The 25,400-nt window shown below is 41.2% G+C and overlaps 2 protein-coding genes across 2 annotated transcripts; one reads left to right on the top strand and one right to left on the bottom strand.

Moving 5' to 3' along the window:
- Positions 1-362: 362 nt before the first annotated feature.
- Positions 363-1,853, bottom strand: LOC100445156 (PDZ domain-containing protein 8-like). Its single transcript, XM_063718630.1, has one exon. It carries the CDS (start codon positions 1,699-1,701, stop codon positions 619-621), a length of 1,083 nt encoding a protein of 360 aa, XP_063574700.1. The 5' UTR covers positions 1,702-1,853; the 3' UTR covers positions 363-618.
- LOC129051356 (uncharacterized) lies at positions 784-25,400 on the top strand. The gene is made up of 10 exons (XM_063719057.1): positions 784-993; positions 1,087-1,524; positions 1,565-1,684; positions 2,831-2,913; positions 3,733-3,829; positions 4,126-4,276; positions 11,056-11,192; positions 12,499-12,601; positions 14,502-14,574; positions 23,525-25,400. The coding sequence occupies exons 1-10, from the start codon at positions 784-786 to the stop codon at positions 23,784-23,786; spliced, it is 1,674 nt and encodes a 557-aa protein (XP_063575127.1). The 3' UTR covers positions 23,787-25,400.

The following is a 25,400-nucleotide window of genomic DNA, read 5'->3' on the forward strand; positions in this document are numbered from 1 at the left end:
AAGGACAAAGTCTGTGCTTAGTCCAATAAAGGATTTGTCGTCATTAATCAAAAGGTGAGAAAGAAAGTTTAGATTTTAGTTATTTGTAAATGTTCTTAAACATGTGTGGTCTGTGGACCCCTAAGAATCCCTAAGACTTTTTCAGAGAGCCTGTGAGGTCAAAAACTATTTTCATAATAATAATTACACCTTTTACATTGTGTTCACACTTGCAATGATGCTGCAAAAGCAATCTGTAAAACTGCTGGCACCTTAGTACAAATCAAAGAGGTAGCACCAAACTATACTAGTAGTCATCGCATTCTTTATTGCTATACCACTGCACACTTGCAGTGAAAGAAAAAGGCAGTATCATTTAAGAATGTCTTGATGAAATGGTAAAACTTATTAATTTTATTAAATTTTGATTCTTAAACATGCATCCTTTTATTATCATGTGTGACAAAATATGAAGTATGCACAAAGCACTCTTTTTTTTCTTCTTTTGAGACAGGGTCTTTTTCTGTCACCCAAGCTGGAGTTCAGTGGCACACTTATAGATCACTACAGCCTTGACCTCCTGGGCTCAAGTGATCTTTCCACCTCAGCTTCCTAAGTAGCCAGGACTACAGGTGTGCATCACCATGCCTGGCTAATTTTTAAGTCCCAAACACTAATGCTTAATTCAAGTGTGCAATGAACATTTGCCTCTCTGTCATAGGATCCAAAAATGAGTAACCTGCTACATTCTAACAATGTAACTTTAAGACGGCCTTCAGTAAGTGCCCGTTGTTGTATATGGATATGCTCTTCACCTTCTTCAAATCCTTGCAAGGTCTGGTATGGAAAAAACGGCTTAAACCTGATCTTGTAATTCGGCAGGATGTGCTTGCGCTTGATGATCTTCTTGAGCTGGTTGAAGATGATGGAGGTGAGCTGGGGCATGGGCCGCCCTTCAAACTGGGAGCGCACTTTGAAGTCCATCAGCGGGTCCTCCACGAAGGAGAAGAACCAGTGGGTGAAGGGCACGCGCGTGAAGACCAAGCGCAGCCTCCCCACCACGCGGGACAGCTTGACAAACAAGTAGGCGGACTTGCCTAAAACCAGGTCCACGTGGATGGCCAGGTGGAAGCCCCCGTTGTACTCCACCTCCGCCTCGAAGGCCAGCTCCTCGGGGCAGGCGGCGGGCAGCGCCTCCCCTTCGGGGCCGTCGGGCTCCCCGGTGGCCGAGGGCACGACGGGCCGGACGAGCCGGATGGTCTCGATGAAGGGCGCCGTCTCGCCCAGGAACACGTCTCGCAGGCTCAGCCCCTCCAGCAGGCGCCCGGCCGTCTTGGTCTGCAGCAGCTTTTCGAACCCTTCTTGGTGACCCAGCGGCGGGTCAGCGCGGTGTCCCGCAACTCCCGGAACGGGAATAGGATGGTGGCTGAGGAAGTAGCAAGTCTCCCACGTCGGCGGGGCGGGGGTCTCGGGGGCGGCGGTGGGGGTCGCGCCGCCCTCAGAGGCCGCCCCGCAGGGCTCCTCATCCCGGCCGCCGCCGTAAAGGTACTCCCTTAGGAGCAGGCCCGGCACTGGCTTGATGTAGCGGAAGCCCTCGCCCAAGCGGGCGGCCTCGTCCGCCGGCGGCTCGGGCTGTCTGCGGCACAGCAGGAGGAACTGGGCGAGGAGCGTGAGGAAGGAACTCAGCACGGCCGACGCCAGGATCGTAAGCAACAGCCCCATCCCGCCACCGCCTCCGCCCGGGCCCCCACTCCGGCGCCCACAGCGCCGCTTTCTTTACGCCACCGCCCCCGCTGCCTCCATCTTGAGGACATCGGGCGGTTGGGTCGGGGCGAGCGGCTCCGTGGGCCTAGTCCAGAGGCTCGGGCCGGCGCGGTGCGGCTCCCGAGCCCGCAGCGGCCGGCGCCTCCTCAGACGCTCCCGGAGGGCCCAGTATTTGTTGTCAATAACATTTGAACTTTTAAACAAAAATTAGGATTTCAGAAAACTTGTATCTGCCATGTGAACTTGACAGCTTTCCAATACTTAAAAGACTTTCCTGATAATAGTAGTGATATTAACAAATGTGAGTTTTTGTTCACTGAGATAGGCAAAGTTTCCACATGTATAACATGACAGTTTCCACATGTATAACAACATGTTATACATGAAATGTGTCAACATGTGGAAACTTTGCCTAACTCAGTGAACTGATGCTGTCTACATGACTAAAAATGCATGATTTTTAGTCAATGGATAAATAATCCATTCAGTGTGCAAGTTACACCAACGTGTTTTAATGTGAGATAGTATGAAAAGTTCATTGCTATGGTTCCATAGTGAAACTAACCTTTGAGAAACTATTACTTGTTGAGTTTCGGTATAGTATCAAAGAAGAATTTCCATAGTTATCTGAGAATGCTATTAAAATGTTACTCCCTTTACAACATTTATCTGTGTGGGGCCAGATTTTCTTCATAAACTTGAACGAAAATAACATATCATTCCGAATTGAATACTGAATCAGATATGAGAATCCACTTGTTTTCTATGAAGATAAACATTGAAGAGATGAGCAAAAATGTGAAGTAATGCCACTGCTAGCTCACTATATATAATTTTGTTTTCAAAAGTATAGTAAAGTTTCATTTAAAATGTATATTAACATAAAATGGCCTTATTATTTAAATGAATTAATAGTTTAAAAATTTCTCAGTTTTTATAATATAAATATTATAGATAGAGCTTACATAAACAAAAGCTCTTTGGGTACTTAATAATTTTTAAGAGAGTAAAGTGGTGCTGAGACCAAAAGGTTTGAGAAATACTGGTTTAAAACATGTTTATAATTTTTATGTTAATTTGATTATAGGGGATTGATCCATTTTCCTTAAATACTCTTGCAAAACATGGAATAGTAGCTCTTCGCAGAGCAAAAAGAAGAAATATGGAAAGGTAAGCTTGCAGATAATTATATATCCTAAGTTTTTAACAGAGTAAATGGAAACTATTCCATGTGTTTTCCTTTTGGCTTATGTGTAAATGCTGTTGAACAAAACAGTGGCATAAAAAAATCCAAATTTTGTTTTTAGTTTCAGTAAATAATTGAACTGTCAAAAAGCAAGGTTGTTAACCTACTGCAGAACTTTGCTGAAGTATACGAAAAGTTTTTATCTTTTTAAAACAGATCTTAAAAATAAAACAATACAACATAATACAGCATGATCTCACTTTTATATATGGAATCTAAAAAAGTTGAACTCATAGAAGTAGATAGTAAAATGGTGGTTACCAGGGGCTGAGGCAGTGGGAGGGAAGGAGCACTGGGGATATGTGGGTCAAAGGATACAAAATTTCAGTTAGGAGGAATAAATTCAAGAGATCTATTGTTCAACATGGCAACTGTAGTTAATAACAATATATTGTTCTTTTAAAAAATCTTTTGCAAACCCACCCAAGAATACACAATGTGTTGGATTCTTGAAAATTGCTGAGAGTAGATTTTAAGTGTTCTTATCACAAAAATGGCTAAATCAAGCCTCACATAGGCAATGTGTATGTTAATTTGCTTGATTTAGCCATTCCACAGTGTATACATATTTAAAAACGTCATCATGTTGTACTCAATAAATATAGACAATTTTATTAGTCAATTAAAAACCCAAAACAATACAATACAGTAACAATACAGTCTTCTGCATTAGAGATCTTTTCTAAGAAGTTAGTATTTATGTTTTCCATAATCAAGCTATGGTGACATATATGTAATTTCAGACTCTCTCTTGCTTGTGGTGGAATGGCTGTGAATTCTTTTGAAGATCTCACTGTAGATTGCTTGGGACATGCTGGTCTTGTGTATGAGTATACATTAGTATTTCTGTGAATAGTGGTTATAAAGTGAATACTAAGCTCCTTTTTTTTAAAGAAAAATACTACTTGATCTTCTATTTCATGTTTTGTGTTTTGAGATCTAATTCATGGAACAGATTTTACAGTTTATTTAGCTAAATGTTTGTTAAGAGTTCAGATATAACTTAACTCCTTTTAAACATATCTTTAGTTATGCTTGATAAGAAAAATTCAAATGAAGATTGCATTCTAGTATAAATTGTTGATTTTATAATGACATTAAATATTACAATTATATATTTTTGTGCCACCCTTTAGGGTGAAGAAAAGTTCACTTTTATTATCGAGGAGTGTGTTAACCCTCGCTCTGTTACGTTGTTGGTTAAAGGACCAAATAAGCATACTCTCACACAAGTCAAGGACGCCATGAGAGATGGACTTCGTGCTATCAAAAATGCCGTTGAAGATGGTAAGCTCTTGTGATTGATATGAACCTCACATATATGTGTGTATATATGTATATATACACATACACAAACACCTATGTATGTGTGTGTATATATATATATATATATATATTTTTTAGACAGAGTCTCCCTCTGTTGCCCAGGCTTTAGTGCAGTAGTGCGATCTCAGCCCACTGCAACCTCTGCCTCCCAGGTTCAAGCGATTCTTCTCCCTCAGCCTCCCAAGTAGCTGGGATTACAGGCGTGCACCACAACACCCAGCTAATTTTTTGTATTTTTAGTAGAGATGGGGTTTTGCCATGTGGGCCAGGCTGGTCTCGAACTCCTGGGCTCAAGCGATCTGCCCTCCTTGGCCTCCCAAAGTGCTGAAATTACTGGTGTGAGCCACCATGCCTGGCCTTTAAGTTTTTTTTAATTTTATTTTTAAATTTTAATCTGTTTAATTTATCTATTTATTTTGAGACCAGGTTTTGAAACTGGCTAATTTTTGTATTTTTGGTAGAGATGAGGTTTCACTGTGTTGCCAAGGTTGGTCCTGAACTCCTGGGCCTCAAGGGATCCACTTGCCTTGGCCTCCCAAAGTGCTGGGATTACTGGCATGAGCCACTGCGCCTGGCTGCAAACCTCACAAACCTCACATATATATATTTTTCTCAAGACAGGGTCTTGCTCTGTCACCCAGGCTAGAGTGCAGTGGTGCAGTCATGGCTCACTGCAGCCTCAAACTCCTGTGCTCAAGTGATCCTCCCACCTCAGCTGGACAATAGGTGCATGCCACCACATCTGGCTAATTTTTAAATTTTTTTTTTTTTGTAGAGATGAGGTCTCTCTGTGTTGCCCAGGCTGGTCTTGAACTCCTGGCCTCAAGCAGTTTTCTCCCCTCAGCCTCCCGGAGTGCTGGGATTTGTAGGCATGAGCCACCATATTCAGCCCATGTTGAGCATCTTTTAATGTGCTTATTTGCTATCCATGTATCTTTGGTGAATTTTCTGTTTAAATCTTTTGCACTTTTAAAAAATTGGATTGTTGGCCATGCACAGTGGCTCTCACCTTTAATTCCAGCTCTTTGGGAGGCCAAGGTGGGAGGATTGCTTGAGCCCAGGAGTTGGAAACCAGCCTGGGCAACATAGCAAGACCATGACTCTATACACACACACAAATAGCCGGGCGTGGTGGCCTGTACCTGTAGTTCCAGCTACTTAGGAGGCTGAGGCAGGAATATCACTTGAGCCCCAAGAGTTTGAGGTTACAGTGAGCTATGATCACACCACTGCACTCCAGCCTGGGCGACAGAGCGAGACCCTGTTTCCAGAAAGAAAAAAAGAAAAGAAAAGAAAAAAATTGTGTTAGTTTTCTATTGTTGAGTTTGAGAGCTCTTTGTATATATGTTGGGTACCAGTGCTTTTTCAGATAATGATTGGCAAATTTTTCTCCTCAATGGCTTATTTTATTATTAACAGTGCCTTTCAAAGAGAAGTTCTTAATTTTGATGAAGTCTAATTTATTATTTTTATTCTCTCATGGATTATGCTTTTGGTGTGGTATCTAAAAAATGTTTACCTAACCTAGGGTCACAAAGATTTTCCTCTAAAAGTGTTATAGTCTTATATTTTACATTTGGGTCTGTGATTCATTTTAAGTTAATTTTTGTGTATGGTGCAAGTATGGATATAAGTTCATTTTTTTCATATAAAGCTGTCAGATTGTTTTAGTCTTACTTGCTGAAAAGACTTTACTTTCACCACCGAATTGCCTTTTCTAATGTATAAAAAATCAGTTTTTCATATTTGTGTGGTTCTATTTCTGTGCTCTTTTTTCTGTTCTACTGATGCATTTGTCTATTTTAATGTTAATATCATATGGTCCTGATGACTGTAGCTTTATGATAAATCTTGAAATCAGTATTGTTAACTCTCATTTTTTTTTAAGTTATTTTGGTCATTCTAAGTCTTTGGCATTTCCTTATGACTTCCATATGAATTTTAGAATCAGCTTGTCAATTTCTACCAAAAAGACTGCTGCTGGGATTTTGATCAGAACTTTTTTTTTAGAAAGGATCTTACTCTGTCACTCAGGCTGGAGTGCAGTGGCGTGATCATGGCCCACTGCAGATTCGACCTGCTGAGCTCAAATGACTCTCCCACCTTAGCTTCCCAAATAGCTGGAACCACAAGCATCCACTACCATGCCTGGTTAACTTTCTTTTATTTTCTATAGAGACAATGTCTCATTATGTTGTTACCCAGGCTGGTCTCAAACTCCTGGGCTCAAGCGATCCTCCCACCTTGGCCTCCCAAAGTGCTTGGATTACAGGTGTGAGCCCCTGCACCCCGTTTGATTGGAATTTTATTAAATCTGTAGATCAATTTGGAGATAGTTGATATTTTAATAATGAGCCTTCTAACTCATGAATATCATCTTATCTACTTGAGTCTTCTTGAATTTATCTCAGCAATATTTCATAGTTCTTAGTATATGAGCCTCACACACTTTTTTCCATGTTTATCTCTATATATTTCATTTATTTTGTTGCTATTGTATATGTTATTTTTAAAATTTCCATTTCTGATTGTTAGTTGCTAATATATAGAAATATATTTTATTTTTGTACATTGATCTTGAATTCTGCAACCTCGCTAAATCACAATTAGCTTTCTTATAGGCTTCACTGAATTGTCTATATAAGTGATTACATTGTCTGTTAATACAGTTATACTTTTTTCTTTCCAATATGGATATTTTAAAATTTTCTCCCTTATTTCATGGGCCAGAACCTCCAGTATAATGTTGACTAGAAATAATGAGAATGGACATCCTTTCCTCATCGCTGACCTTAGGGGGAAAGCATTCAATCTTTCCCCATTACGTATGATGTTAGCTATAGGTTTTTATCAGGTTGAGGAAGTTTTCCCTTCTGCGCCTAGTTTGCTGACAGTTTTTAATCAAGAATAAATGCCAGGCTGGTCGCGGTGGCTTACACCTGTAATTCTAGCATTTTGGGAGGCTGACGCGGGTGGATCACCTGAGGTCAGGAATTCGAGACCAGCTTGGCCAACATGGTGAAATTCTGTCTCTACTAAAAATACAAAAATTAGCTAGGCATGGTGGCAGGCACCTGCAATCTCAGCTTCTCATGAGGCCGAGGCAGGAGAATTGCTTGAACCTGGGAGGCAGAGGTTGTAGTGAGCCGAGATTGTGCCACTGGACTTCAGCCTGGGAGACAAGAGTGAAACTTCTTGTTGTTGTTGTTGTTGTTTGTCAAAACACACACACACACACACACACACGAGAATAAATGCCAAATGCTTTTTGTGCATCTATTGAGGTGATCATATTATTTTTCTCAGTTTTTTTTTTTTTTTGAGATGGAGTCTCGCTTTGTTGCCCAGGCTGGAGTGCCATGGCACAATCCTGGCTCACTGCAACCTCTGCTTCCCAGGTTCAAGCGATTCTCCTGCGTCAGCCTCCTGAGTAGGTGGGATTACAGGCACGCACCACCATGCCAGGGTAATTTTTGTATGTTTTAGTAGAGATGGAGTTTCACCATGTTGGCCTGGCTGGTCTCAAACTCCTGACCTCAGGTGATCTGCTTGCCTTGGCCTCCCAACGTTCTGGGATTACAAGCGTGCGCCACTGCACCCAGCCCTCATTTAGTTTTTTGTACAGTAAATTACATTGATTGATTCAAATGTCAAACCTTACATTCTTGGGATAAACCATACTTAGTTATAATGCGTTTTACTTTTTAAAAAATTAATGGATTACATTTTTAAAAAATTATTTTTTAAATTGTGATAAATATACATAACATAAAATTTACAGTTTAACAATTTTTAAGTGTACAGTTCAGTGTTAGTAAGTGCATTCACATTGTTGTGTAACTATTATCACCACCCATCTCCAGAACTTTCTTTCCTTGCAAAACTGAAACTCCGAACCCATTAAACAATAACTCTCCATTCTCTACCCACCTCCCCAGCCCTGGGTAACCACCATTCTACTTTCTGTCTCTATGAGTTTACTCTATGTATCTCATATCATTGGAATCATACAGTTTTTGTCCTTTGTCTGGCTTATTTCACTTTACATAGTGTCATCAAGGTTCATTCATGTTGTAGCATGTGCCAGAATTTCCTTCCTTTTTACCATTTGTAATATATATAATTATATATATAATAATTAGATATATTATTCTATATAATAGAATAATATTCTATTGTATGTGTATGCCACATTTTATTTGTCTATTATTGGAAACGTGTTGCATTTACCTTTTGGCTATTGTGAATAATGCTACTATGTGTATTCTCCTTTTTATGTATTATTTGATTTAATTGGCTAAAATTTTGTTAAGAATTTTTACATCTGTATTCATAAGGGGTATTGGTCTGTGTATATTTTTTCTTGTAATGCTTTTATCTTTTTTGGTGTTAGAACAATGCTGTACTCAGGGTGAATTGGAAAGTTTTCCTTCTTGTTCAAATTTCTGAAAGTGTTAAGTTGTTGTGGAGAATTGGTATTATTGTATTATTTCTTTCTTAAGTGTTTGGTAGACTGTCAATAAAGCCATCTGAGCCTGGAGTTTTCTTTGTGGGAAAGCTTTTAATGACACATTCAATGTTTTAAATAGACATAGGGCTATAAATGTTTTGTTTTTTTTGAGTGAGCTTTAGTGATTTGTCGTCTTTCAAGAATTTGTCCACTTCATCTAAGTTAGGATCATCAACTACTATCTATGAGCTAAATCTGGCTTGCTGCCTGTTTTGGTAAATAAAGTTTTGTTGGAATGTGGTCATACTCATTTGTCTATATATTGTCTGTGGCTATTTTTGTGTTACAGTGGCAGAGTTGAATAGTTGCAAAAGAAATGGTATGGCCTGAAAAATATTAACTGGCCTTTTGCAGAAAGTGTACTAACTTCTGATCTACAGTTTCAACTTTATTGTCATGAAGTCAATCATAATATTCATTTGTTATTCTTTTTAATATCTGTAGAATCTGTAGTGATATAAATTTTCTCATTTCTGACATTTGTCATTTGATTAATTTCCACTTTCATCCTAATTATTTCCTTTCTTTTGCTTATATTAGGTTTCATTTGTGCTTCCTTTTCTAGTTTTTTGTTTGTTTGTTTCTTTTTGAAACAGAGTCTTGATCTGTCGCCTAGGCTGGAGTGCAGTGGCATGGTCACGGCTCACTGCAGCCTTGACTTCCCAGGCTCAGGTAGTCCTCCCACCTTAGCCTCCTAAGTAGTTGGGATTACAGGTGTGTGCCACCACACCTGGCTAATTGTTGTGTTTTTTGTAGAGATGGGGTCTCACTGTGTTGCCGAGGCTGGTCTTGAGTTTCTGGGCTCAAGTGATCTACCTGCCTTGGCCTCACAAAGTGCTGGGATTATAGGAGTGAGCCACCAGACCCTGCCCTTTTCTAGTTTCTTAAGGTGGAAGCTGGGGTCATTAGTTTGAGAACTTTCTTCATTCCTTATATAGGTGTTTCATGATACAAATTTCTCTTTAAGTACTGCTGTAGGGATGCTAAAATTTTGATACATTGTGTTTTCATAGGGAATGGGATCAGGGAAGTTTTCAAAGGTTCTAGTAATCTCTTTCGTAAGCTGGGTGGTAGGTACATGGATACATTTGTTTATTTGTACATTTATTCTTTGTAGCTTACACATATAAATATTCTTTTGAGTATATTCTGTATTTAACAAGGAACTTTTAAAAAATGTGAATGGGAGGTAATGATATAATCATCTGGTGGGTAAACAACTCCTTGAGCAGTTATGTTGTGAAGTGAAGCAGAGAAAGTGGGTAGTAATTTTAAAATGATGTGAGATAAAAGGGGAGATTGTTTTCATATTGTTTTGTTTTAAAGCAAGTTTGCTGATTTAAATAAGAGTCATAAACTTTATGAAACCATACAAGTAGCAGATATAAAAGTCATATCCTGATGTGAAATTTGATGTGTTTAACCAAAACTCTTGCTTTGGAATAATAATACCACTTAATTTTTTTCTTAGATAGCAGTTTGAGTTCTGCTCCAGTACAAAAAATAAATACTTCATTGAGTTCCAAGAATTCCCTATCAAAAACTAGGGACAAATTATCTTGGTTTAAAAAATTTTCATGTCAGATATTGTAATCAGTTACCTGTCAATATAAATTATAAATACCTCTTAAAAGTAGTCATAAGGCCGGGTGTAGTGGCTCACACCTGTAATCCCAGCATTTTGGGAGACGGAGGTGGGTGGATCACTTGAAGTCAGGAGTTCGAGACCTGCCTGGCCAACATGGTGAAACCCTGTCTCTATTAAAAATACAAAAAATAGGTGGGTGTGGTGGTGCACACCTGTAATTCCAGCTACTTAGAAGGCTGAAGTAGGAGGATCCCTTGAACCTGGGAGACAGAGGTTGGAGTGAGCCGAGATCATGCCACTACACTCCAGCCTGGGTGATGGAGTAAAACTCCATCTCAGAAAAAAAAAAAAAAGTAGTTATAGAAGAGTAAGATGAAGGTAAAAATAAATTAATCTTGTTTACCAGAGGATAAGCAGAAAAATAAGCTGTTTGCAGCCAGTTATCTGTACTATGCCTATTTATTTAATGACATATAACTTCAGGGTGTTTCATAAGACAACTGAGTAATTACTAAGCTGTGCAATTTATTTGGCTTCTGTAGATAATAGAACATACTTAAATAGTGAATTGCTTTTCTCTCTCTCTGTGTCTCTCCTTTGGTCTTTATGGCATGTCTTGCCAATCATATTTTTTCTCTCCAGTAGGTTGTATGGTTCCTGGAGCTGGTGCAATTGAAGTGGCAATGGCTGAAGCTCTTGTTTCATATAAGAACAGTATAAAAGGAAGAGCTCATCTTGGAGTCCAAGCTTTTGCTGATGCCTTACTCATTACTCCCAAGGTACAACTACCCTTTCAGCCAAATAACAACTGGTTAGACATAAAGGTGTTTAATTACAAATTGCCCCTATTATCTGATAGTTAATGGAGTAGACAGGTGTTTATACACATTTCCTTACACAATTTTATCTTAGATATTTTACAACTAAAGCAGGGAAGCTTTTGGGATAACAGCCCAGAATCCTTGCACGATCTCATGAAATAGCCAACTTACCTCCTTGCTTCTTTCTCTGAGTTCCAAAAATTAAAGCAGCTCCAAAAATTTCCTTCAGAAATGATTCATGATTAACTAATTATAATGAAAAAGTTTAGAATTTAAAATTTAGTTAGATTTTATGGTACATCTTTGTTTTGTTAGTGGTATCCAAATGTAATCAATTTAAATTGTGGAGAGGGAGGGCTTGAGGCTCTTTAGCATTCCTAGATACAACCTTACATTTGTCATCATCATTATAATTCCTAGAAAAAGAGAAAACAGAATTTTTGCATGTGGCAACCTAAGGACAGAAAGCGACCATTCCTTTCTCTTTGCCTTAATTGGTTTCAAACCACCTTAGAAATATAGTAAAACTACTTCAAAGATGCTATTACCATGAATTAAAACATTATTAACAATGTTAGCAAAATCTCTTTACTAATTTTTATTAAAATTTTTCATACTTTGTGAAATCTTTGCGAATTAGATTTCCTATTTTTTCTTTCCCCAGAGCAGCAAAATCAGTATGGTCCTGTTGTTGACAGAAATTGGTAACCCCAGTACACATTGGTGGTACCTTTTTCCTCATCAGCTGGTGATTTGGGGCCACTTGGAAATGAGCCTGGTTTGGAGTGAGGGTATCTCCAGCCCTGTTACCACAGGTCATGACTCTCCTCACCAAGATGAGGGGCACAAAGGTGCTGCAAATATTCTGGTTTCCTTAGCAAGTGCCTATGAAGAACTGGAGGGCAAGTGGCTAGCGGCACTAGAGGAAACAAGAATATCATTCTACTTCCTTCCATACTAAAAAAAAAAAAAAAAAAAAAAAAAAACCTTTTGCAAGGAGGGAAATTAATGTAGTAGGGTAGAAATGGGGGAACTCTGATGTCCTCAGAATTTAGTGTGATGTGCATAGGGGAAATGTTTAAGTAAATATAAAAACTACTAGATAGATGAAATAATAATTTGATTTAGATTAAAAGTGGAATTCTTCAAAAGGAGATGATTGCCATGTTATGGATGTGTCTTTACAAGAGTAAAGAGTATTTTTATATTTGATATATGTGAAGGTATTATGCATATATATTTATTATTATTTTTATTCCTAAAGGTTCTTGCTCAGAATGCTGGTTATGACCCACAGGAAACACTAGTAAAAGTTCAGGCTGAGCGTGTCGAGTCAAAACAACTTGTGGGCATAGATTTGAATACAGGTAAGAAACTGAAGGAAAATTAGCTGCTTAATAAAGAAAGAGGCTATTCTTTAGTTACCCAGATCTTATGGTAAAGGAGTAGAGGTTTGGGTAACTTTAATATTTAAATTTTGGATGCCTTTAGTTTATTTTTGAGCTTCTTAAAAAGTGTTCATTCATTTAAGAAATAGTTATTGAGTGCTTGTTTTTCTCTTGGGCTTCACACAGAACAAAACAGACAAAAATATCTGCCCCTGGGAGCTTATGTTGTAGTGGGAGAAGGTAGGCAGTAAATAATAACTTTAATAAATAAACTCCTTCAGCATTTTAGAAAAAGTAATGAATTATATGAAAAAAAGTGGTATAATAATGATCATGAATGCTAGTACAGGAGGGTGGAGAGAGAATGACAGCTTAAAGGGTTGGTCAGGGTAGGCATCATCAAGATGTCTGTTGAAAAAAAGTGGAAGGAAGTGAGGAAATTAGCCATGTAGGCAACTGGGGTTAAGTGTTCTAGGGAAAGAGAACAGCCAGTGGAAAAGTCGGTGTCTGATGTTTTTGAGGAAGGAGGTGAGAGACGTGACAGAAGGTCAGATCATGCAGGGGCATTTGGACCAGTCTCAGGACTTTGGCTTTTACTTTAGAGGGGCAGGGAGCAATTTTGAGCAGAGGTGTGACATGGCCTAATTAATTAATTTATGAGACAGTCTCGTTCTGTCACCCATGCTGTGGAGTGCAGTGGCACGATCTCGGCTCACTGCAACCTCTGCCTCCCAGGTTCAAGCAATTCTCCTGCCTCAGCCTCCAGAGTAGCTGGGAATATAGGTGTCTGCTGCCATGCCCAGCTAATTTTTGTATTTTTAGTAGAGACAGGGTTTCACCATGTTGGCCAGGCACGTGGCCTAATTATGTTTAAGAGAATCACTCTCGCCACTCTCCACTCTGTAGAGAAGTCAACTGAACAAGTAGAAGGTTGGAGTTGCAATCAACTGTGGTGGAGAAGACTAGCTGGAGCAGGCTGTGGGTGAGAGGACATCAGCATTCAGTTTTGGCAGAGTCAGGGTTGAAGCATCTGTAATCTTTTAATTAAAAAAGTTGGATATGTGGGTCTGGAGTTCAAGGAAGAGATCTGGGTTGGAGATTAAAACCTGAGAGTCAGGCCAGGTGCAGTGGCTCACGCCTGTAATTCCAGCACTCTGGGAGGCCAAGGTGGGTGAATCACTTAAGGTCAGGAGTTCAAGACCACCCTGGCCAACATGGTGAAACTCCATCTCTACTAAAAATGCAAAAATTAGCCGGGGATTGTGACAGGCACCTATAATCCCAGCTACTTGGGAGAATTGCTTGAACCCAGGAGGTGGAGGTTGCAGGGAGCCGATACTGTGCCACTGCACTCCAGCCTGAATGATAGAGCAAGATCTCTGTCTCAAAAACAAAAACACCCCCCCAAAAAAAGAAAGAAAACAAAAAACAAAAAAACAAAAACACCCAAAAAACCTTGAGAGTCATCAGATATGTATGGTTTAAATCTAAAAGTCTGGATGAGATCACCTAGGGATTAAGGGTAGAGAGAAAAGAGGCTAGGACTGAACTTTTGGGTACTCCAACGTTAAGAGGTCAGGGAGGAAGAGGAAGAAGCAGCAAAGTAATCAGAAAAGGAGCCCCTAGTGCAAAAGAAAGAAAACCGGAGGAGTGTGGTATCCTGGAAGATAACACAGAGTAGGCGGGGAGAATGTGATCAACTGTGTTAAATACTGGTAGATGAGGCCTGAGAATCAACCATTGGATTTAACAATATGGAGGTCATTGATGACCTTGACAAAAGTAGTTTTGGTAGTGTATTAAATATTTTTAGAGGATATCAATTAATATTAATAGCAAATACTAAGATTTTGGTATGAAAATTGTTTTTACTTTTCAGGTGAGCCAATGGTAGCAGCAGATGCAGGAGTTTGGGATAATTATTGTGTAAAAAAACAACTTCTTCACTCTTGGTAAGTTCGTATGAACATAAAGTGAAAGACCTGTAGAGTTATAATTGATAATATTAAGATGAAATTTTTTCTATTATTTTTGTCCCTGTACAGTGGAAAAATTGTCAAGTGTATAAAAGGTGTGGCATTCAGTTATTAGAAATAGCTTCTGTCATTTTAGAGTCCATAGTCCCTTTTATATTTTAGGCCTAGCAGTGTTAAGTTATAAGAAAAATTAATCTTACTATTTGAGGGGGAAAGAAAAGGGGAAATTTACTGAAATAGCACATGCATGATGGAGAAAATCAAATGATATTGTAAAAATAAGCTCAATTTTGCTGGAATATAAATCAGGAATGCCCCTTATCAGCAAAGGAGTTTAAATTATAATACAAAGGGTGATATTTGGGCTGGTGCGGTGGCTCACGCCCGTAATCCCAGCGCTTTGGGAGGCCGAGGCGGGTGAATCACCTGAGGTCAGGAGTTTGAGACCAGCCTGGCAAACATGGTGAAACCCTGTCTCTACTAAAAATACAAAAATTAGCCAGGCCTGGTGGTGGATGCCTGTTATCCCAGCTACTCGGGAGGCTGAGGCGGGAGAATTGCTTGAACCTGGGAGGCAGAAGTTGCAATGAGCTGAGGTCTTGCCATTGCACTCCAGCCTGGGCAACAAGAGTGAAACTCCATCTTGGGAAAAAAAAAAAAAAGGATGACATTTGTATTTGTATTTATAATGGCCTTGTCTCATAAAATATCATACCAACATCATTAAAGAACAAAATACCCTACACAGGTAAAGATTGCTGGGGAAAAAAGCTAAGAGTGGGTTAGTAGGCTTTACTCACCCTCTCATCTTTTTCCTTAGCACAGTGATTGCCACCAACATTCTCCTGGTTGATGAAATTATGCGAGCTGGGATGTCTTCTCTCAAGGGATGATTGAATTCAAAATCAACCCTTCTAGAAGATGAAATTTAGTACACTTTACGTCTGACTACTATTGTGTAGCCTGAGCCATTCTGAATTTCTACACAATAAATGCAGTTTAATGTCTTTTGGGTCTTAACAGTCTCAAAAATATTTCATCAAGGTATAAAGAACACAAGAATACTTTTACAGTAAAGGAATAATAATTGAAATATTTCCCCAAGAGTCCTAACTCTCCACCCTTTGTTATATGCTATTGCAGTTTTTATAGCATAGGATCTTTATGATTCTTAGACCTTTGTCAAGTTTTAATTAACAAAATAGAGGTTTTAGTGCACCCAAGTAAATTTCTAATTTATCAGAGGTATAAATGTAGTAGGACAAAATGTTTCATTTTCCCTCAAAATTCTTTCAGTGACTTCTTGCTGCCACTCTTTCCTCTTATAAATATGGCATGTAGCTTTGGGTTGCATTGTTTATAGTATCTGACTCAATTTATTTTGTATATCATTTATTATATTTTACCTGGCTTTTTTTTTGTATATGTGATCAACAATTTATGCTACTGTGCTAGCTCTGGTAGCTGTCTGACTAGATGGTGAGATAGAACAGGTCTCATCCGGAAAGATGAGAATTGTTGACACCAACGGTGGGAAATAGTTGTGTTTGGCTTATAATACAACTGTTTGGTATGGATATTATAGCAATATCTTTCTTGCTTGAAACTAGAATTAATCTATTATGCTTTTTATTGTTATTAGAGTTCTTGTGGTTAACTTCTTTCCATGGATGGTAGTTGAAAAGGGACTAAAATGTGGCAAGTGCATTAATGGAACTTTGGCCTGTTGGTGCATATGGAAGGTTCCTTTAACCATTTAATGCCTTAGTTGAGAACCTATGATTTTATAGCTTGTTTTTTCCACTTAATATGCTGTCAGCATCTTTCTAAGGCAGTATTCAGACTTATTCTTCTTCTTTTTTTTTTTTTTTGAGATGGAGTCTCACTCTGTCACCCAGGCTGGAGTGCAGTGCCATGATCTCGGCTCATTGCCACCTTTGCCTCCCAGGCTCAAGTGACTCTCCTGCCTTAGCCTCTTTAGTAGCTGAGATTACAGGTGCACACCACCACGCCTGACTAATTTTTGTATTTTTAGTAGAGAAGGGGTTTCACCATGTTGACTAGGCAGGTCTCGAACTCCTGACCTTCGGTGATCTGCCTGCCTTGGCCTCCCAAAGTACTCGGATTACAGGCATGAGCCAGCACACCTGGCCCAGTATTCAGACTTCTGAACCATCACTTATTTATGGTTACTTGGCATTGCATTGTATGATTATACCACAATTTATTTTACTAATTCTGTTTTCAATTGTTTTCTGCTGTTATAAAGAAAGATCTCCTTAAACTTGTCTTTATTCTATAGGATAGGCCTTTTAAAATGGGCATACCACGCATATGGCCAGATCTTTTCTGTGTAACATTGTTTAAATTTTGAAATATTTAAAATATACCAAAAAGACAGAAAGTAATATAATAAACACATTTGTACCCTCCACCTAGTTTTAACAAATAGTAACATTTTGTCATATTTGTTTCAGATTTTCTTTTCTTTTCCTTTCTTTTTTTTTTTTTTTTTTTTTGGCAGAGTCTCCCTCCTGTCACCCAGTCTGGAGTGCAGTGGCACCATCTCAGCTCACTGCAACCTCCACCTTCTGGATTCAAGTGATTCTCCTACCTCAGCTTCCCGAGTAGCTGGGATTACAGGAGCCTGCCACCACGCCTGGCTAATTTTGTATTTTTGGCAGAGATGGGGTTTCGCCATGTTGGCGAGGGTGGTCTCAAACTCGTGACCTCAAGTGATCTGCCTGCCTCGGCCTCCCAAAGTTTTGGGATTACAGGCATGAGCCACTGTACCCAGCCAGATTTTCTTTAAAGAAATACCAAAGTACAAAATGTTAAGATGCCACTTCCCCCACCCACTCCCCATCATGCTTTTTCCACCCTTCCTCCCTAGAGGTGATCTTTATTGCCTATTCACTTTTATTTTTCCCACTTTTTATTCTTTTTTTTTTTGAGATAGTATCGCTGCTCAGACTGGAGTACAGTGGTACGATCACGGCTCATTGCAACCTCCACCTCCCAGGTTCAAGCGATTCTCCTGCTTCAGCCTCCCGAGTAGCTGGGATTACAGGCACCCACCACCACACTCAGCTGATCTTTTGTATTTTTAGTAGAGACAGAGTTTCACCATGTTGGCCAGACTGGTCTTGAACTCCTGACCTCAGATGATCCACCCACCTCGGCCTCCCAAAGTGCTGGGATTACAGGCGTGAGCCACTGCGCCCGGCCACTCTTTATTCTTTTGCATACCTGTGACAACATAAAGATTTTGTTTGGGGTATTTATTTATTTAATTTATTTAGAGACAGGGTGTCACTGTGTCACCCAGGCTGGAGTACAGTGGCACAATCAGCTCACTGCAGCCTCAAACTTCTGGGCTCAAGCAATCCTCTCACCTCAGCCTCCTGAGTAGCTAGGACTATAGGCACATGACATCACACCTAGCTAACTGGTGAATTTTTCTTTTTTTCCATTCTTTCTTTCTTTTTTATTTTTTTTGTGGAGATGGGGTCTTGTTATGTTGCTCAGGCTGTTCTTGAACTCCTGGCCTCAAGCAGTCCCCCTGCCTCGGCCTCTCAAAGTGGTGGGATTACAGGTGTGAGTACCCAGCCTTTTCTTGGTTTTTTAAAATGTATAAATTGTATCACTCTGTAGATATACTTTTGTGCTTTTATTTCCCACTTAATGGTTTTGAGACTTATCCATTCATTCATTTTAGCAGTTTTGGAGTATTCCAGTGTATTTCTTTTTTTAAATAAAAAAGTTACACAAACTTTCATTTTAAAAAAGCACAAAAATACAGCCTTTTTTCACTTCAGTTATGTGGCATATTGCATTTTCCAGTTAGTTCAATGCTTTGATGCTCAAGGATGCCTCTGCTTTCGGTTGTACATAGGCCTGAAGCATCCTAGGTTTTGGCAAGCAGACAGGAGATTCAACAAAAACCAAAATAGGAACATTAATGCAGGGCACATCTGTAAACATATTATACATTTACAAATTACAATATCAGTCAAAGTAACACAGTTTACAGGTGAAATGAAACTATCTGGAACTGCCTTACCACAAGTGTCTGAATCTGGACTGATATAATAAGTTATAGATATATAATGTATTTTAAAAGTTTTGTTAACATCAAGTGGGATTTGCAATCTATGCTTATACTTTTAAAATCTAAGCAGGGCATATTCCAGTATATTTCTTGTATGTATGTATGTATGTATGTATGTATGTATATATGTATGTATGTATGTATATATATGTATGTATGTATGTATATATGTATGTATGTAGAGACAGGGCCTCGCTGTGTTGCCCAGGCTGGTCTTGAACACCTGGCCTCAAGTGATCCTCCCACCTCAGCCTCCCCAAGTGTTGGGATTACAGGTGGGGGCCACCCCCCCTGGCTTTCAGTATGTTTCTGTACTACAATGTCATGTTCCAGTAAGTTAAAGAAAAAAACTTCAACGTCAAAACCTTCAGAATATGTGTCAATGGCTTAGAAGAAAATACCAGAGATAGTAGTAGAGACTTTTTCATGAAAAACATTTCATGTTGCATTACCACTTCTTGATGGTGAGAATGAGTGTCAGAGACTCTAAGTTGAAAAGTGATTTAGAAGAGTTGGACTCTTGATTATGAAGTCTTAAGAGTAGTGTACCTTATTTATTTTGCCTATGTTATTAATGCATAGGAATGATATATGATAAAAAATTGTATGTGTAAGTTTAAAAAGCTCTTACAGTAAATATAAAAAAGTATGAATGATAAAGTATTATGTCATGGTTGAAGTGATAGCATTTTCTTTTAGTCTATGAAGTAATGGGTGCATCTTATAATGAGTGACATTTTAGATTCAATGAAATATGGTACTATTTATACACTGCTGGACTCAATGCTAATATTTATTTAGGTTTTTACATGTGTTCATAAGCACTGTTGGCCTATAATTTTACTTGTTCTACTTTCCTTTTCTAATTTTTACATCAGTGACATATTAGCCTCATAAAATGAGTTGAGGAATTATTACTCTTTGTTTTCTGTGGAAGTTTGAGTTGGTAAAATGGAGGGTTATCTATTTCCTGACAGTTTGGTCTGAGCCTAGTAGTTTTTTAGATGGGAGGGATAGATTTTTGACTACTGATTCAGTTTTCTTTATTATTTTAGGTCTCATGTTTTCTCTTTCCTTTTGAGGCTGTTTTGATAATTTATATTTTTATAGAAATGCTTTATAAAATCATACTTTTTCCCTTAAAGTCTTATTTTGTTTTATATTCATCTAGCAATGCCAGCTCTATTTTGGTGCCGGGGATGGGGAAAGGATACTATTTTTCTAGTATGTTTTCCCATCCTTTTATGAAATTTCTTTGTTTTCAGGTGTTAAGTGTGTTTCTAAAAACACATTATTGCTAGATTTTATTAATTTATTAATTAAATTTTATTAATTTATTAATGCTATGAGTTGGGTACCCTTCATAGTCCTCTTTTACAGATCAAGAAATGGAGGCACAGAGAGGTTAAGTAACTTGTCCAAGCTCACACTGCCAGGAAGGAAGCCAGGATAAAGCTCAAGGCTGCACCTATAAATGCTACTCTACAGCTGTATAACAACACACTTATTAGATAGTCAAATGCTCTACATTTTACAGGCCTCAGTGCAGCTGTGTTTGTTTTGATTCACAATAAGGCTCATTTTTCAGATAGGAAGACTGAGGCTTAGAGAGGCTAAGTCTCTGCGCCAATGGTCCAGTTTACTGCTGGCCGGTTCACAGCTCCGTGTAGTCTCCCGTCAGCAGAGGCCCATGGAAGTGCTCTATCCCTGAGCTCTCTCTGGCTCTGAAGGCGGTCTAGGGCACGTCTGTTGCTCACTTTCCTCCAGGGGTGCCTACCTTGCTTTCCTTGGGGATCCACAGCTCTTGCAGGCCACCCTCCCTCCCAGCTGTTGCAGCTGTTCGTGCATGTCAGGGTAGTGCCGGTGCATGGTGGGTACTGAGTGGGGGAAGAGGGCTGTTTATTTACAAGATGACAATTTTGATGTATTTGCTAGGGGGAAAAAACACCCCAGCACCACACAATTAAATTAAAAGAGCAACAGTTGTGGGTGAAGCTCGTCTACAGCTGACTTAGAACCAAATGGATCTGAGAAAAACAGCATAAATTGCTGTGGCTTCAGCTGCTCAGCTGGCAAGTCCCCCCGCTGCAGCCCTTAGATGCTGCTCTGGGGCTGACCTCAGCTTGCCCAGGTGTGCACCCTGCCCAGGACCTGCGTAGGATGGAGTGATGAGGGGCTGGGACATAGCTCTGGTGTTTATTGGCTTTTGTGCCACGACGGGCCTTCCTGGGGTGTCACAGAACAGAAAGCCTTCCTGATCTCCATGGATGGTTTCATTCCTCTCCGCTGTCCAGGCCAGAAGTGTGGCCATGATGTGAACTTCTTCTGCCTCCCTCCTCTCCTCAGCCGCTTAGTCATCAGGTCCTGGGGGGCCTAGCATTTTTGTACCTGTCTGGCTCCTTCCCTCCTCTCTCCCCTCCTCTCTGATCGTTGGAATGCTCATTCTGTGTTTCATCTGAAAAGTGGTGATAGCCTCTTCCCTGCCTCCAGTTTTACCCAGTTAGCTACACTCAACATTCAGGCTGGGCGCGGTGGCTCACGCCTGTAATCCCAGCACTTTGGGAGGCTGAGGCGGGTGGGTCACTTGAGGCTAGGAGTTTGAGATCAGCCTGGCCAACATGGCAAAACCCTGTCCCAACTAAAAATACAAAAATTAGCCAAGCGTGTTGGCACGCATCTGTAATCCCAGCTACTTGGTAGTCTGAGGCACAAGAATTGCTTGAAGCTGGAAGGCGGAGGTTGCAGTGAGCTGAGATTGAGCCACTGAACTCCAGCCTGGGTGAAAGAGCGAGACTCTGTCTCAAAAAACAAACAAACAAATAAACAAACAAAAATAGAAAGAAAGAAAGAAAAAGAAAAAAGATCTACTCTGCATTTAGCAATTATACTCCTCAATTTCTTAGCATGTCATTCAAAGCTCTTGAATCCATCAGGCTTCTGCTATGGTGCTGTACAACAAACACTCCCTAAATCTCAATGGCTAATGACTACAAATACTAATGTTTCTCATGCATGGGCCTTCAGGTGGGCTGGGGCAGCTCTGTTTCAAGTGGTAGGCTGGGTTCAGGGCTGTGCCACGTGGCTTTCATTCTGGGACCAGCATCTCGCGAAAGCATGCACTTCCCAAGGCAGAATGGCAGATCACAAGAGGCCTAGCTAAACTATGCAAGCACTTTCAAAGTCTCTGCTCACGTTGAGTCCGCCAATCCTTCACTGGCCAAAGCAAGCCACGTGGCTGAGCTCAATGGGGCAGGAAATTATACTTCACCTCCTCCAATAGCAAGAGACAAGTCACATGGCAAAAGGAGCAGATGTGTAATACTATTACAAGGAGGAATAGAATAATTGGGAATACTAACACAATTTTCCATGACCCTTTACAACCATGATTCTCAAAGGTGTTGTCTGTGAACTGCTAAGTAGCACCAACATCATCTTGGCCCTCCCCCAGGCCAACTGAATGAGAAGCTCTGACGGTGGGGTCTGGCAGTGTTTGTTCTAAGTCCTTCAGGTGATGCAGGCTAGAGTTTGAGAACCACTGCTGGGCAACCTGGCTGCCCCTTTCCTGACCCCCGAGTCTCACTCGTTCTGGCTACAGTGGAAATATGTCACTTCCCGAGCCGTTCTTTCTCCCTGCCAGAATGCTCATTCCTCCCCAGCCTGGCAACTTCCTGTTCAGTTTTCAAGGCTTGGATCAAATGTCCCCTCCTCTGAGATAGAAACCTCTGCACCCCACCCCTAGCTCAAAGAGAATGAATCACTCCCTCCTTTGTGCTCTCATGGGACTCCAACAGGTACAGGGAATACAGCAGGACCCAGAGGGTATGTCAACTTTGGGCTCGGGACAGGGACTCCTCCACAGTCAAGACTGTGTCTTATTGGCTATTCCATCCCCAGCATATCACCTATGCCTGCCACATGGTAAACGCTCAATAGCTGTTCCCTGATTTTGTTGCTGACTTTCAGGTGCTGTTGCTAGGGTGAGGGTGCATTATTATTTCTGCCCCGAGAACCAGGCTTCCCAGGATGTGCAGTTGGGAATATTGATGGAGGGGGAATAATGGGTGAGGTGATCAGGGCAGCTCAGGCTGGGCCCTGCTTCGACTGTAAGCGTGAATGGGGAAAACGTTCTGAATCTTTGGGTATGGCCAGGAAACAGATGAGGAGAGCATCTGGTGCCCAGATGCCTGGCAGCTGTCCTTGTTTATGGCAAATGTGGTAAAGGCTCATCCAGAGACACAGCAGGGCTGGGGGAGCTCTGCTTGTTTGTTAGATATTGGGAAAGCTAACTGACCATCAGACAGGGTGGTCTTGGGCAGAGCTACCTCCCCCATCAGACTAGGATCTCATCTGAGGCAGGGCTCAGATTTCCATTTCAAGGGAAATCTCTATCAGAGTGGACGCTCCTGGGCAGCATGAATTGTTTCTGTCCCCTCAAACAATGGGAGCCCCCCTTCTGCAGTTGAGCTGTCTTCCACTGTGTGGGAATTGAGTTCTTCCCCTAAGACTTGGGCATCCCTGGGATGGGGCAGGGGCTGACAGATAAATCCTTAGACAGATGCCCCATTGTTCTCCAAAAAAAAAAAAAGACAAAAGCATCCCCCCTTCACCTTTAATAGTTGACATCCTTATATAGACATTCCATCCATCTCTCTGCCTTCAACCTGAACACCTTTCCCTTTCCAAAACACCCGTAGAATGAGCAGTCAACCTAAAGATGAAGAGGGATGAGGGAGCTGTGGGATTGGGTGCTGGGTGGAGGGGAAGATGCAGTAGGCCAAAAAGAGCCTCTACTTTCCAATCTTTTCCTTCCAGGCTGACAGGTATGTCTCAAGGGAAATTGAATCTGCACATTTCAGCTTCATTTGCACTTAACATATCTGGCTGGCAGTGGGCAGGCTGGCAGTGTCTGTGTCTCGGTGCCCAAGCCTTTTTAAGCCTCTTTTCTTTGAAGCCAGGGAGACTTGTGTTTCTGCCAAGGAGTAAACAGACTTGTACAACCTCCAGCAACTTTGTCTTTGGAGACCTGGCTCCCAAAGTCCCTGGGGGCTGGAGGCCCCACTTCTTCATTTGTTAAGCCTACAAACACTTATTCAAGACTTACTGTGCAAAAGCTTCCCCAAAACTGCCTTCCATAGGAAGGGTATAGAGAGAAACTCTGGCAGACTTCACAATCAAACTCACCAAGCTCATTTGTCTAAGAAGCAAGGGAAGGGAGTCTATGTCCCACCGATATTTTCTAGAGTGACTTTAGCTCCCCCATTGCATCAGCCTCCCTTCCTTCCCAGCCACCTCTAAAGTCATCCCTTGTTGTTCTTATTTGTAATGTGGGCAAATTGATGATTTCTCAATGTCATATGAAGTGTGAATAAAGCACTTGAGAAAGTGTGGCTGTTTTTATTGATCTGAAGTAATCTATACAATGACAGCATTGTGTGCAAAGGCAGGCTGTGCTACCCAGCCTCCTGTTGGAACAGACTGGTACCTCAACACCTCTCCTTAGAGAACTCTTACAAAACACACGGGAAGACACCTTGGCCCCTTCTTTCCAGTTCACTGACTTTGTCCTGCCCCACAACCCCAATCTGATCCCGTACCCTTCCCTACTCCTCTTGGGCCTTCAGAGGGAGAAGTCCCGCTTTTGGTCCTGACTGCAGGAAGGCAGGCTCTGGGGGAGCTGAGAGCCAGCAGGTGCATCACTCCTCTGACTGGAGAGATTCATGGCTGGGCGGGAGGGGCAGTCGCAGGCCTCCTTCTCTGCTCACCCAGCCTGGCCTAAGGACCCTGGGTTCCAGCTGGCTCTTCTGAGGACTGGATGGCTTTCAGAGCTTGGGCAGGTTGGGGCATCTCTATGCCCCCTCCCCACTCTTCATGTGCCCAGCTCAAACACCTCCATGAGGGGTAGGTGAGGGGTTTGGCTCTAAGAGGCTTCACCCCAGCCTGGTGCTCTGAGATCTATGGAGGAGGCCTAGTGAATAAGGAGTTTTAGGGGGTCTGAGAATAGAGGAGAAGCAGCATTGCTGTGGGAAACGGGGCCCTTATGTGTGTTTGGAGACCCAGCCATTCTGATGGGGAAGGCACAGCTCTTAATGGAGGAGGAGGGGGACATTCTTTACCACAGCACAGCGTCACAGGAATGAACAGCTATAGACCTTGGTCCTGAGAGCAGTAAGCAGAGCAGATGAAATTATTCCCCCTCTTCATGTTTCACGGTGTGACTGAAGTGACCAAGGGGCTGCGTGGCTCTCCTGGGGTTTGATCAACAAAATGAGAGTGATTTGCAGAGTTTCTCCTCTTTGAACTGTAAACTGACAGAGCTTTCTTCCTCTGGCCCAGGGTTGGGCAATGATTACCCAGAGCTGGGACTGGACCTTGGGTCCCTTGACTCTTAGCCTAGTGTGTGTGCCCTTTCTATTCTAGGTGGAACTTAAGAAAGAACTCCCTGCCTCTGACAGTTGACACAGACACGGTGGAGTCTGAGTGGTCTGAGAGTTCTCCAGGGAGCTCCCCAGCCAAGGGCAGCCTGGGAGTCCCAGGGGTGATTCAGAGAGGCTGAGACCTTGATGGCCCACAAGTGTACTCCCTGGGCCTGAGCAAAAGTTCCCTGCAACTTGGCATGGTGCTTGTGGGAAGCAGGCCTCTCAGAAGAACCCAGGTCACTGTAGGAGGGAGCACCTGGCACCAGCCTTCG

The sequence above is a fragment of the Pongo abelii genome, chromosome 19 (genome assembly GCF_028885655.2).
Source record: "Pongo abelii isolate AG06213 chromosome 19, NHGRI_mPonAbe1-v2.0_pri, whole genome shotgun sequence".
NCBI classification, from domain to species: domain Eukaryota; kingdom Metazoa; phylum Chordata; class Mammalia; order Primates; family Hominidae; genus Pongo; species Pongo abelii.